At 39.4% G+C, this 15,050-nt stretch overlaps 1 protein-coding gene across 1 annotated transcript; it reads right to left on the bottom strand.

The window, feature by feature from the left end:
* Positions 1-478: 478 nt before the first annotated feature.
* LOC145996835 (uncharacterized) lies at positions 479-12,213 on the bottom strand. Its single transcript, XM_083133367.1, has 4 exons — positions 12,116-12,213; positions 4,535-4,607; positions 3,731-3,916; positions 479-1,902 (listed from the first exon to the last, which is right to left on the bottom strand). The coding sequence occupies exons 1-4, from the start codon at positions 12,122-12,124 to the stop codon at positions 479-481; spliced, it is 1,692 nt and encodes a 563-aa protein (XP_082989493.1). The 5' UTR covers positions 12,125-12,213.
* Between the last annotated feature and the right edge of the window lie 2,837 nt (positions 12,214-15,050).

Here is a 15,050-nt window from a genome sequence, read left to right as displayed (position 1 = left end):
CATTAGGGAATCTAAATTTAACATACCTTAGAGACCCACTGAGAGAAGCTTAACACTTAAGAATAAATTCTTTTCCATGCACTAATAACTTGTAATGTCTTAAAAGCAATAAATATTTACAAGCAAAAAGGAATTTGAAAGGGTTTTATACCAGTATTTGATCTATGAAGCTTGTGTAAGTTTATAGCATCTTTTGCAGAGGTATTTTTTCTAATACGAAAGTTAGTATCTTTAAGGTGGTCTCGAGAAATAAATATAGCAATAATCATAAGAAAGTAATGTCATGTGTTTATTTATTAACAAAAGTAATGAAACAGGACAAGGACATTATAAATATTTCCATAATTTGCAAATACAAAAATTATGTCAAACAAGAATTGTATAAGTATTAGGCATTTGCGTATTTTACAAATTAAGAGCTTATGTATAAAACTGTAATGAGAAAGTAATAATTGTCGCGGCCTGTAATGACAATTGCTTACCTCCCTCTGTATTCGATTATTTCATACCCAGGACCTGTGTAGTCTATAATTTCTTCGAAGTCCCCTCCGAAACCTGTGGAAATTCCTCCACCCGAAGCAAGCCCTCCACCAGAACCAAGCCCTCCACCCGAACCAAACCCTCCACCCGAACCAAGTCCTCCACCCGAACCAAACCCTCCACCCGAACCAAGCCCTCCACCCGAACCAAAACCTACACCCGAACCAAAACCTCCACCCGAACCAAGCCCTCCACCCGAACCAAGTCCCACCACCCTGTTGCCCCCTCCGAAACCCAGTGACCCACCCCCACCAGTCAGTTCCCCATAGCCCGCACTATCCCCATAACTGTCCAATGCCCCATAACCCAGTCCCTGACCTGATACCCTATGCCCTGACCCTGATCCATAGCCGGGTTGCTTCCTCGTGCCGCCTCTGTACCTATTCCCACCTGGTCTCCTTATGGGATGCACTTCAATTTCTTCGGTGACGAAGTCTGGTCTGTAGGAAGGTCTTCCGTATGCCTCTTCCAATGGCCCGTACCCTGCACCGTCTATTTCTATCTCGCTTGGACGTACAGGGGGAAGTCTACCTGGTGACGACGTGTGGATACGGATCGGTCGGTTGTGAGGACGGTGCCCTCTCTTGGGATACCCACCACCGGAAACGAAGGGTTTGGATGTCACCCTCGTGGGGGTTGCAGGGCGTTTCCCGTACCCCCCGCCGGGGGGAGCGTAGATTTCCTCCCTCACGACATCGTACGAAGATCCTCTAACTGGCAGAGGAGGGGGAGGGAAACGGGTGGCGCCTTCCCCACCCCCTACGTACGAGGGTCTATTGTACACAGGCCGACTACCCCTTCTTGGAGGAATGACTGGCTTTCTGGTAACCTTGTTCGACGGCCTTTTACCATAGTTTCCATAAGCAGGGGCGTAAATCTCTTCTTCCACGACGTCAATTGGTCTTGCTGGCAGGGGTCGGGGGATGAATGGAGCAACATCCCCACCACCATAGCTGGGTCTATTGTAAACAGGGCGACTGCCCCTCTTGGGATACCCTGAGGAACTGACGAAAGGCTTTGGAGTGACTTTGTTTACAGGCCTTTTCCCATACCCACCGTAAGCTGGGGCATAAATCTCCTCCTCCACAAATTCAAATGGGGAATGTCCGGGTCTTTTGTACCCTCGCTTCGGGTACCCGCCCGGAGGATTAAGTGGTTTTACCGTGACCTTGGTGGTCGTCAAGGGTCTGTTCGCGTAGCCCCCGTAGGCGGGGGCATAAGTACCTTCATTTACAGCTTTAGGCGGGAATTTCACAACTTTCTTGAATATTTCAGGTTGAACGATTTCCTGCACCTGCACGTGAGGACCTCTGTAGCCGCCACCCGACCCGTACGCTGGTGAGCCGACGGAATAACTTCCTCCTAAAACAAACAAAATATCAACTAAATGTCAATTCTGAGAAATAACATGTGCACTGATACAAATAACTTGTCATACTTTCAAATTTTATAGCAATGATAAAATTCCAATTTTAGAATTAAAACTTTAGCTCAAACATGATGCAACATGTTATTTGTAGGCTTTCAGAGTTGTATGATTTTTTTTTACACACACTTTCAACCACTGTTGTACATGGTGGCTAAGATTTCGATGAATTACACTAACTCCACCATCAAAGGAATGTAGTACTTCATGTACAGGCTTGTGTGTCATGTGGTACACGAACACACAAGGCACAGAAACTCCGGTAATGGAAGTCTGGCATCTTCATTGCCAGATATAGGTGAAGTTGAATCACTTATAATATAATTCCACCATGTTCAAGGTTGTTAGAGTTGACAACCAAGATTACTTACATGTTCGACACATATTCGCCAAGACCCATCGTGCTTTCTAATCCCATTACATTAGTTGTATATTATTCAAAAGTATTACTACACGTTTTGTAATAGGAAATCTTTCAATAACCTCATGCTGCATCAAGACTGTCAAGTGCATGCATAGGGTTTGGTGGATTGTCATCTTCTTCCAGGACATGCAATGAGAAAACTATGGAATAAATGCAGTCTTGAATTATGTAAACCAAATGTAACTGGAAGTCAAAAAAGAGAACACGTGTTTTAAAGGCTGAATCGCACGGAACTGGATATCCAGTTAGTTGGCGCTGAACTGGCTACCTGCCCGGATATCATGGCTGCCTAGCTGACTGGTTTGGAGGAATAGGACATGTTCTAATTGCTACTGGCTTTCCTCGACTGGATTCTGTGGAACAGCCAATCATATCAAAGTTTTGCCATGTGAATATAATCTGTGAGTTTGCAAAGGAGCGTTTCTTGTCTGTGGTTCCCGAGTGCTGGCTGTTTATGTTATAGTTTCTCCTTTTCTCGGTAAAAAAAAGGTAAAGAGATGACGTGCAGTGCATTCGTGTTCAGTTCATTAATATTTAGGTATTTATGCAAAGTGATGACATGTGTACGTGACAAATATGATTAGCTGAAAATTAAAATTCTTATTATTACAAGTGTATTAATAAATGTTTAATTTTTTTATGTGTGTGAACGAATGCTGCGAATCTCATGTATGAATAATGCAAACCCGTGTTCATGAAAAAGCTTTTTCGGGGTACGCATTGATTACCATAGTTTTTTCTAGCCAAATCAATTTCTAGTCCATACTTTTCTTTTTTAATTTTTAATAAAAGCACAAAGCAGTAATTATCCTACAACATTCTTCAAATTGCTCATCCATCTTTACAGATTGTCTGCTCTGCGCAATGTCTTATGGGAATAAAAGTCGATCGACAAGTACAGTTACAAGTATCGTGTGAGGCGAAAACTAGCAAATGGAAGCCAGTCCAGCGCCAACTAGGGCATACCTACTGGAAATCCAGTTCCGTGTGATGCAGGCTTAACATTCGTTCCACATTCAATTATTCGTTAAAGGTATAGTAATTTAACACACTATGGTCTGTAAACTGCGTAGTTCTTACAGCGAAAACAACAGATTTTGTGATACAGGTAGTTCACAAGGGCAGGCAGAGTAACACACCGTTGCATCAGGTTATTATTTTTAGTTTTTTGTATTAGAACCTAAAATTGAACATCTTTCGTAAAATAATATAAAAACCATAATCAAGTAGCTTATTCAAATTTGGAATTTCTCTTACTTCCCATTCACACCCGTTCTTATACATATATTTTTGCTTCTTAATATTACTACATGTGTAATTGAGTATATCATGTTACCTACCTCCTGCACCAATTGCTCCACTGCTGAAACCTCCCCCTCCACCTCCTCCATAGCCTCCACCTCCATAGGCTCCACCACCATAGGCTCCACCACCATAGCCTCCTCCCCCATAGCCACCCCCTTCGCCGTAGTAACCACTATAACCTCCTCCGCCTACACTGTGTATATGGTTTCCATGGATTCTGCCTGCAACAAAAATATGCATATGATATTTCATCTTAAAATATAACACGGGTTATCTTTCATAAATTCAAACGTTCTCCCTCTGTGTGTGTGTGTGTGTCTGTTACACACACATACACACACACACACACACATATACACACACACACACACACACACACACACACACACACACACACACATATATATATATATATATATATATATATATATATATATACACATACATACATACACATATATTACACACACACACATATGCATGCAAACATACATCAATGCTCAGAAAGTAATTTTTTGAAGCACCTGAGTCATAGTTACAGTCAACTATTTTAAAAAAGGAACTCTGTTATTTGTCCTTCAAAAGTAACCTGAGTTAGTTTTACTTTCTGTTGGAAATTATTTTCTTGCAAACAAATTTCATACAATCAATTATAAAATAATATGTGAAGACTTGCATGTGTTTGATTTATGTTTCTAGTACATAATATAAATCTTGATATATTTACATTAATACACATCTGTCCATGTATGCATTTGCCTAACTGTATGTGGAATGGTGTTAATGCATTAATAACAATAACTACATACGGCTTTAGTGTAACAAAAGTAACTTCTTACCATGTGTTTGCCTCACACCGAGCACACATCTTCCAGAAAATATCACAATAAACAGTGCCAATAACGTGGAACCCTGAAATAGTAAGAAATTTGACAAATACTATACATGGAAATGAAAAATAACAACATTTTTCATCTACTGTAGTCTAATACATATATTAACTTCAATGGGATTTACTATGAAAAATCTAAATGGCCAAAGGCTTGGGCACATGTGAAAAACATAGTCTTGAATTCTTCTCTAAAATAGACATTATCCATAATAAGTGCGGGGTGTAAGGGGTGCTCCTTCCGCGTAGTGCACCCAACAGTCAACCTCACTTCCACGTAGTACACCCTGGACTGAAGACTAACGAGGCTCTGGCGACTGGCTCCGTGACCAGTATAATTTTGTTTGTGTTGTCCTGTGTTTTGTCCTTATTTGTGCTGAGTGCTCCTTTACAGCCTCAGCTTTTAACGAAAGTCAGAAGATTTTAATATTTTATGATTTTAGTTCTGCAACGTTAGAGTTGTTATGTGTAACGATAAGGGGCTGGACCCCGTATAATGTGACGGGTGCAAAATAGCCTTAGTGCTGACGCACCCAAAATTTTAAATTCAAATTCAAATTCAAATCCTAATAAGTGCGATTGCAGCCAAAAGTGGCAGAAAAGCGAAGTAAAATAAACTAAATCAACCAATCAATTTAAACTCTAGGTCTTTTCACTTTGATTTTTTACACCACCACACGGGGAAGACACTCAGTTTGCACACAGTGAGAGTAGTGCCTCCCAGCGGACAATTCCAGAACTTCTTGCAGACAGTACTTCATAGCTCAGACGGTTTGCCTACTGAGTTCAATATCTGTTTACAATACGCTTCTCTGTTGTTTGCACTTGTGAATCAGATAATATACCACTTGATTATTACCCGTGGAACTTTTCGCGATAATGGGATTTCTTTAATTTCCTCGTTGAAAGAAGTTTGTCCAGTATTTCAAGGGGGGACAATTCGCACAAACGATGTTGTCTTCATAATTCCACTTTCATGCTCCTTGAAGGGGAACGCGTTGCGTGTGGTATCTTGCATAACGGGGAAGGATTCGCCTTTAGTGGAAGATCAGGTGCGTGACGCGGTTCTCTATAACACTGATCCACTTAACATTCTTCATACAATATGCAGAAATTGCACCCGAGGGGAAACACCGAACCTTCCAGCACCAATCAATGCCGCACGCAATGCACCAGTAAGGACATAGGATGACCTCTCGGTGGAGGTGACCATTTTGTACCTACAGAACAAGATATTACTGATAGGTTTATTCGAATCCAGGCAAAGGAATAAGTGGTTGCAGACGGGTCTGTCTCTCTTTTAATGTGCGAGTTTAACTTTTGGGGAAATCATGCTTCAACTCCACAAGTGATTTATCCACACAACCCAGCACACTCCGAACGCTCTTCAAGACCCCATAAAAAAAGAATCACAAAGGTCCATTTTTATGGTTCTTTTGGCACTAAATATACCCTTATATCCCCAAAAGGAAAAACCTAGATGAACCCCTGAACTCCGCGGATTTCCATAGGACACTTACTGACTGAATGTGCCTACTTAAAGACCTATTTCCTCACGTGCTATTCTAAGAGTTACAAGTTTCATAAAGTCACCCCACACCACTGACAGTGGCGGCGATTTGAGGGGGCGTGGAGGGCAGTTGCTCCCTCGCTTTTTGCTATCGCACTGTGCTAAACCTTATGTACCAAGGGAAAATAAACTGTCCTTGCCCCCCTAGTTTTGACAGCTTGCCCCCCCCCCCCCCCAGTTTTGGAACCCAATCGCCGCCACTGGCTACCGATTGCAGAGTAATAATATTTCGTTCTCAACGGAAGGAGAATAATGAGGATGTACAAATAATAAGCAATCAATAATGCAATCAGAAACAAATATATTGCAGTGGGAAAAAAAGTTCAAAGCTTCATGAGGTCCCAGAGGGATTACACCATGACTTGCAGCCTGATCTGGCAACCGCCTATAAAGATGGTTTTGGTTCTGGTTTTCACTGCGATAACAGAAAATGCTTTCGCGACAGTAGCGGTGAGAGATCAAACGATCTAACTGGGAAAAGGGGGGGGGGAGCACTACGGTCAATTTAGTTTGCGCAGCAATTTTCATTAACACATCTATTAAAGTGGAAAGATTCTGATGAATTTTTTGGTGTCCGAAATGGAACATGTAAATGAAAATCAGAACTTACTAAATTAATTTAATGATATTGACCAGAAGAAGCTAAAATATTCCATTAGATCCAGTTATTTGTCAACAAGCGTAGGCATAATCGAACTAATATTCTCTATAATTATGCCATAATTTATTTATTAATATTACATTTCAAGATGTCACGTGCCAATTCCGATGACACAATGAAAAATGCAAGGAAGAACTGTTTCCCGAAAGCAACGATAGATGGCAGCGCGTCAAAAAAAAGAAGAGCAGAGTTCATTGTAGAAACTAGGAGCGGAGAAGAGCCATTATGTATATTATAGTAAATGCAAAATATATAAAGGAAGAGTATAAAAATTATAGAAGGAGTGAATAAAATGTTGTATATAGCCAATTAAGATAAATAAGAATATGCTCGTATATGAAACAATTATGAAAGTTAATAAGTGAGCAAATGAATTCAGAAATGTATCTCCTTTTTGATCCTAGTGATCAAAATTTGATTTAATACCTCTGACGAGGAGAACATCGTCATCTTTTGTGTTTGTCCGTCCCTCGGTGGCGCTGTGTCAAATTAGACGCCCCGAAGCACTTACGGTTGCGCTCCTTATTAGACGCACTGGGCCATAGGCAGCGCTTGGATTACACAGGATTCGTTTCCTGAAGTTCTGTGTTGTTTCCTTCTTTCGATGTGTAAGGAAAAATTCAACAACGCACATTTCGCGTCACACGACACTGATTTGCACAGATTGGCCAATTTTTCCAACGAAAAGTGGACACCTAAGAGTCTTTCCTGGAATATGTCGGTATGTCAAGGCTCTCGTAACTTATTTTTGGAAAAGACAAGCGTAAACCAACTTACGTCAGATCACGCTAAGCGGAAAATTATATAGCTGCCAATACATTTGCACGAACTGCTAATCTATTATGCTCTTCTGAATGCAAAATGTATCCCATCATAACGTAAAAATCTTCAACCATGAAGAATTATATCTCTAGGAACTGTGGCTTTCCTGCCGACGGGATTCGAACAATTATTCTCAGGTTACCAGCCAGGTTAATTCTCCGTTAATGTCCAATGTTTGGAGCGTATACATTGCTCTCACCTTCAGATAAATCTTCACAATTCATTCCCTGTAGATGAGAGCAATGTATAAGTTTCGAAGGTTGGACGGTAACGCCGATTTAACCTGCCTGGTAATCCGAGATAACACATGTTCAAATTATACTCCTGAGAGCTGAATCTAGGGCAAAGCTACTGCCAATGGAAAACAATTTCCGCAGGTGGATTCATATTTACTTCTTATTTTATTTTACTCTGCATTTCTACCTTTGCAGCACCAAAGGTGAGGCCTGACAAAATCTAATACTTAAATTTCCTAATGAAGAACCTTTCAACATTTCAATCCAGGATCTGTAATTCTAGAGCCAACCCTTGAATCATGGGCATCTATTATAATTTTTTCCATAATTCCAATTAAAACATTATACTGTCAATTACTTTATCAGTTGTATTATTGCTATATAACGTTGATAAATATAAATTTCGGTTTGGTTATTTCTTCGGATTATCGGGACTATACTGTATACGTGACAAAAGGTCACTGATACCCATGTCGGGGATCAAACCTGGAACCTTCGGTAGAGATGTTGTAGATTGGCCACTCAACTCGCTCAGTTATTCTCAAGCTTAACTAACTTTAAAATGCATGACTTTATATATATTTACGGCCTCCCCGATGGCGCAGTGGGAGCGTTGTTGCCTTGAAATCAAGGGGTTCCGGGTTCGATACCCGGTGGAGGCACAAGTGGTTCGGATCCCACTTTAAACTGTAGGTCCAGTCCCGATTAGCCTTACTGTGCATAAAGTGGACTTAAAACAACAAATCAATCAATCAATCAATTTATATATATTTAACGGAAGATATAAATAAATTAAAAGGAGTTTTATTTATCTCTTGGCTTTACTTTATTTTACTTCAGGAAGTAATGTTACTTTTCTCTTCACAAACTTTTGTCTTCTCGTTTAATATCTAAGAAACTAAAAGTTAAAATATACAAAACAGTAATTTTGCCTGTAGTATTATAAGGATGTGAAACTTGGTCCCTTACATTGAAAGAGGAACATAAATTGAGAGTATTTGAAAATAAGATCCTTAGGAAAATCTTTGGACCTAAAAGGGATGAGGAGACAGGTGAGTGGAGAAGGTTACATAATTTAGAACTACATAATTTGTATTCATGTCCAGATATTATTAGAATGATTAAATCAAGAAGACTTAGGTGGGCAGGCCATTTGGCACGAATGGGAGGGGAAAGAGGAGTTTACAGGATTCCTGTTCGGAAACCTGATGGTAAGAGACCAGTAGGAAGGCCAAGACGAAGATGGAGGTATAATGTTGAGATGGGCCTAACGGAAATTGGCAGGGATGGAAAAGAGTATAAAGATCTTGTTCAAGATATAGACAGATGGAAGGCCTGTGATGCTGCAGCCATGAACCTTCGGGTTTAAGAAGGCTAGAGAGTTAGTTAGTTTATTTTACTTCGTTTTTCTGCCACTCTTGGCTAATCGCGAAGTGATGATTCGTTGAGATGGATGAAGGGATAATCACAAACATATGTGCACGACCACAAAATGAGCCCCACCGAGGATTGTAGCTGGCTAAGTCCAGGGCTCCGATAGACTGCAAGATGCAGTTCAGGGTATACTACGTGGAAGGGGAATAACATTTTTAAGCACGTATGGGCAATTTGCACCCTTCAAAGTATACGAGGAAAAATGGGTGTAAAAGGAGCCCCGGGAATGGTTAAGAGTGCAAGATTGTAAAGGGGTCTGCCCAAGACGTACAGTAGAATGCATGAGTATTACCGTGCAAATTGTCCATCACCATGTTCGTTCATTTTATTTGACCCCATAAGAGCTTCAAGAATTAAAGAAAACTCAAACAAGCTGTTGACAAAAACACCACCAGCATACATAAAAATCCATCACTTAAAAACACACAGGATGTAAGAGTCACTGACAATTTGCACGGTAATACTCGTGGATCCCACTGTACACGACACATTAGATAAGTCAGGGTAGACTAAAGGTTCTTCACAAACATTGTAAGCTAAAAATACTCGTTAAAACACAGCAATGCTACAATAAAAATTGAACACTTACCACCAGATTAAAAATTACAAATAGTCGAGTTTGGACTGCGATTAAGAATTTACCAGTAGATCTACGAACATACGAGTTACATAAAAATTTAGCTTATTCAATTCTGCGTTAATCCATGCTAAGCAATTTTTTTTCGAGTTGCCCTTATATTTATTATCGTCGTGAGAACAAAAGAGGGCCGTTTTTTTGGCGGTTTGCAAATGACCGCTCTTTTTCAAATTCTATAGATCATAAACGGATTGTCCGATCGTGATGAAATTTTGGTATGGTGCAGTCAGTAAGATTTCAAACTTAAATCTTAATTTTTAGATTTTTTAAATTTGTCAAGGAAACCGTTATCATATACAAAACAGTAATTTTGCCTGTAGTATTATATGGATGTGAAACTTGGTCCTTTACATTGAAAGAGGAACATAACTTGAGAGTATTTGAAAATAAGATCCTTAGGAAAATATTTGGACCTAAAAGGGATGAGGAGACAGGTGAGTGGAGAAGGTTACATAATTTAGAACTACATAATGTGTATTCAAGTCCAGATATTATTAGAATGATTAAATCAAGAAGACTTAGGTGGGCAGGCCATGTGGCACGAATGGGAGAGGAAAGAGGAGTTTACAGGATTCTTGTTGGGAAACCTGATGGTAAGAGACCAGTAGGAAGGCCAAGACGAAGATGGAGGGACAACGTTGAGATGGACCTAAGGGAAATCGGTAGGGTAGGGATGGAAAAGAGTATATAGATCTTGCTCAAGATAGGGAAACATGGAAGGCCTGTGTTGCTGCAGCCATGAACCTTCGGGTTTAAGAAGGCTAGAGAGTTAGTTAGTTAGTTAGTTAGTTAAACCGTTATCATCAATTTTTGCGAATCAACTTTTTCTTAGTATTGGGTAGAAATACAAAACAATATTGGTCTTTGTTTGGAAGCTCTTTAAAACTGTTTTTAAAATCCATTCTCGTCGTCAATTCACACTGAGAAACAGATTCTATACAGATTTTTTTCAGCGGAGTAAAGCTGTACGCGGAACATGGGAACACCGCTCACAGTGACAGTCTGCAAGTTCCACGATATAACGGATATCGCTGTGTGCCACGTTTCGCGTACAGCTTTACTCCGCTGAATAAAAATCTGTATAAAATCAGTTTCTCACTGTGAATTAACAACGAGAATGGATTTTAAAAACAGATTTAAAGAGCTTCCAAACAAGATGAATATTGTATTTGTAGAACTACCCAATACTAAGAAAAAGTTGATTCGCAAAATTGATGATAACTGTTTTTTGACAAATTTTAAAAATCTGAAAATTAAGATTTATGTTTGGAACCTTTCTGCCTGCACCATACCAAAATTTCATTATGATCGGACAACCCGTTTTTGATTTATATATTTTCAAAAAGAGCGATCGTTTGCAAAACTAAAAAAAAAACGGCCTTTTTTTGTTTTCACGACGATAAAAGATATAAGTGCCACTTGAAAAAAAATTGTATAGCATAGAATAACGCAGAATTGAATAAGCTAAATTTTGATGTAACTCGTTTTTATGTAGGTTTACTTGTTAATTTTTAATTGGAGTCCAAACTCGAGTATCTATAATTTTTAATCCGGTAGTAGATCCTGAAAAGCTCGCTTCCCTGGAAGGCCTAATGTGTGTTGCCTAACTCAACGGCGGTGCGTGGATTTTAACAGCAAATTTTAAATGCCAACTTCTGAGTTAGGCAACACACATAACGCCTTGCAGGGAAGCCAGTATTTCAGGATCTAGGTGTCACATGTTTTATTGCCGGTGAGTGAAACTTTGAATATTGCTAACACACACTCTAGCACTATCTTGAAAAACGAATATTATTGAATAAAGTTATAATAATAATGATGAAAAAAAAATTTAAGGATTGATTTGGTTTATTTTACTTCCCTTTTTCTGCCACTTTCGGCTAATCGCGAAGATGAGGATGAGTGATGGTATGATGAAATTGATGAAGGGACACTCACAAAGAATATCCATGCCCAGGCCGGGATTGGAACCCGGGACCTCTGGCAATATATACTAATTAAAATTAAAATTATTATTATTTGTTTAAGGTTGGCTACTTGAATTAATATAGAAAGTAATATATATAACTGTAGATATAACTGTTGTTAATTTTAATTACAATTGTATAGAATCGAAATAATTCTATACATTTTTTGTTTCAGTTAATGCTAGAAATTATGAGAGATCCTACCTGGTGCATGGTGCCCTTCTGAAGATAATCTTCGGTCTGTAGGAGACGCAGGGAGATGTAGAAGTGGAACGAACATACGAATTGCAAATAGCACACGCACTGTTCTAGCGTGTCACGGCATTTGACAGGCTTCGAGGTTAAATTGTTTGGCGAAGGGAAAGGTCGTTGCAACATGCTCCTGGGTGCCCATGTCCGAAATGTTAAGGGGGGAGGGCACTCTCCATTGAGGTTTTCCGAGAAAAGGGTCAACAGAACCTCCAATAATTGTATCACTTACGTGGTTACCGCTTCTGTTCTGGTGCCTTCGACAACCTGCAACGCACGCAAACCATTTGAACGTTGAGATGGATCTTTATTTTCGTTTTTATGTCAGTTATTTATAATGCGACATGAGTAGACGAATTATCTTGATAGTGTGGGTGAAAGGACAATTACAGAGCAAAACATGTAGTTAGTTTTCTATTTTACACATTAATTCTCTGAATGTTAGTGAAAATGGATATACAGGATCATGCAATATAAATTAGACATTATCCACTGTCTAGTGAAGTAAACTACAAGGTGATCTGTTTGAATATGGATAAAACAAAGTGGTTGTGATTTTTTTTTTTTTTTGGTGAAATGTAATTACCTGAAATATTGTATATAAAAGACTGAAAGGTGGGAGTTTTCATTTTTATACATACACTACTAACAGTTTGGTACAATTATCAGTTTCCACGTCTGGTGTAACACCTCTGGGGTGATTCTGTCGAAAGCATGTGTGATTTTCAGTTTCAAATCATCAATGTCTGAGGGTTTCTGTGATTAGACAGTGTCTTTAACGAAACCCCAGACGAAGAAGTCTGGAGGGGTTAAATCTAGGGACACGAATCAGTTCAAACTTCATTGTTGCCAACACATTGCAGCAAAACTCCCATGTTTCACGCACGAAAACACCAACACGAAAATGTTCCTACTATCGCATTTACGTTTCTATTAAGGTTTTATTTTATCCATACCCAAATGGATAACCCTGTATTATCATTATTCTAACACTACGTTTCGAGGGAGTACCAGGTTAGTACAGCACGCTACGACGCAAGGGTCCCGGGTTCGAATCCCGGTCTGGGCGAGGGTTTTCTTCGTGAGTGTCCCTTTATTAATTTCATAACATCGTACTTGATTCTCATGGTTGCGATTAGCCAAAATAAGCAGCAAAGCGACGTAAAAATAACCTAATTCAACGAACCAAACAAGTACTTGGATCAATTGATTGATTGTTATTTACTTATCGTCGCATTTCTGCCACTTTTGCTCATCGCGACTATGGGGATGAATGGTGATAGCATGAGATGGATGAAGTGACAATCACAAACATGCATGGACAACTTGACAACAAAGGATTATACTGTCAGAGTTCAGACGCCACAGCCTTGCTAGTCTGCAAAATGCAGTCCAGTGTGCACTACGTAGGCTTACCATATTTTTTGGGGTCCAACCCAGGACATATTTGCGATCAACTCGTTACTGCTGAATTTCAGTTTTCTTTACAAAAATAAACTGAAATTACTTAAAAGCCTTAACATTTTATTGGAACATTAAACTATAAATTGTACCAGAAAAAATATTAAAATTATTTTCTAAAATCATCAATTAATTTTCAAATGTTTAATTGAATAATACATTGTCTGATGTTTAGGAAGCCTCTCTGTTCTCTGTTCTGTTAGTTGACTCAGTTGAACTTTTCACTAGACATGACTTTTTTCAGAAATGGCTTGTTTGTTTTAATAACATCATAAAATTCACAACATGAAAGTTCTGAATTAATTTTAACATTCAGCAGATGTTTAACAGTGGATACTAGAAGTCTACCTCTTTCTGCAGACCAAATATTCCCCATATTTGAAAATACTCTCTCAACTGGAGCAAACGTTCCAGGCAAAGACATAGCAAACTCAACCATTTTAGAAATGTTGGTACATGAAATATCAGTCTTTTGAAACACCTTAAAAATTGGTCGTGAATATTCAATACCGGTAGCTAATTTCATGTTCAGATTCTCAAAACCCCGGGCATTTTGCAATCCCGGACAGCACTAAAAAACCAGGACTGTCCCGGTTAATCCCGGACGTACGGTAAGCGTAGCACTACGTGGAAGTGAGATTGACACATTTTACACACTTTACATCCCTCAACTACTTCGACAACAATTCCCCGATTATTGGGTAGACTCGGACCTCACGATGCCATTAAATTTGATGCTACTTGTTCTTCATTGCATGGCCCAAATGTGAACCGTCCAAGGCTTTCGGTTCGTGCCCTGACGTGGGCACGAGTATTCCTTTGTGCTTGTCCCCTTGCACGAGTTTCTCACCACCAATAATCCTGACGTCACGTTTAACCTGAGGGGGGGAAGAAAAGTAACGTAAACTAAACAAAATGCAAGAACGTACCCAGGTATTAGTTCAGTCAACGTCCTTGAGACGGAAATTGTGATGATTGTCTGAAGAACAAGAGCTGTGAGGTTCGTCACGCGAAGGAGTCCTTCTAGGCAGAAGCATGGGAAAACGGCATTGCGTGTGGCGGCCACGACAACAGGCCGTTTATCCAAGAATGATAATCGGATCGGAAGGCCCAGTGACGGGCGGTGAGTATTGAAAGAGAATTAAGGGACGAGCGACAGGTGTGACTTGAGGATTTCACCAATCGTACGCAGGCCTGCCCATTTGTCACGCCGCCACGGTGTGTAACGTTTATTTATTTATTGAAATTTCCGGTACAGCAGAAGCCATTTTAAACCAGAAAGAAACAACAGTAAACAGTATACTAGTGTTAAAATGAACACACGAAACAAGATAAACTAAAATAAACAAAATATAAACATAAACAAGTCAAGACAGTACAAAGGTAAACAGATGTACTTCACAAAAGCATTACTTATATACATTTTTTT

This window comes from Lepisma saccharinum, chromosome 13, assembly GCF_977018435.1.
Source record: "Lepisma saccharinum chromosome 13, izLepSacc3.1, whole genome shotgun sequence".
Classification (NCBI taxonomy): Eukaryota; Metazoa; Arthropoda; class Insecta; order Zygentoma; family Lepismatidae; genus Lepisma; species Lepisma saccharinum.
The sequence above is the reverse complement of the archived record's forward strand: the minus strand, read 5'-3'. Positions and strand labels throughout refer to the sequence as shown.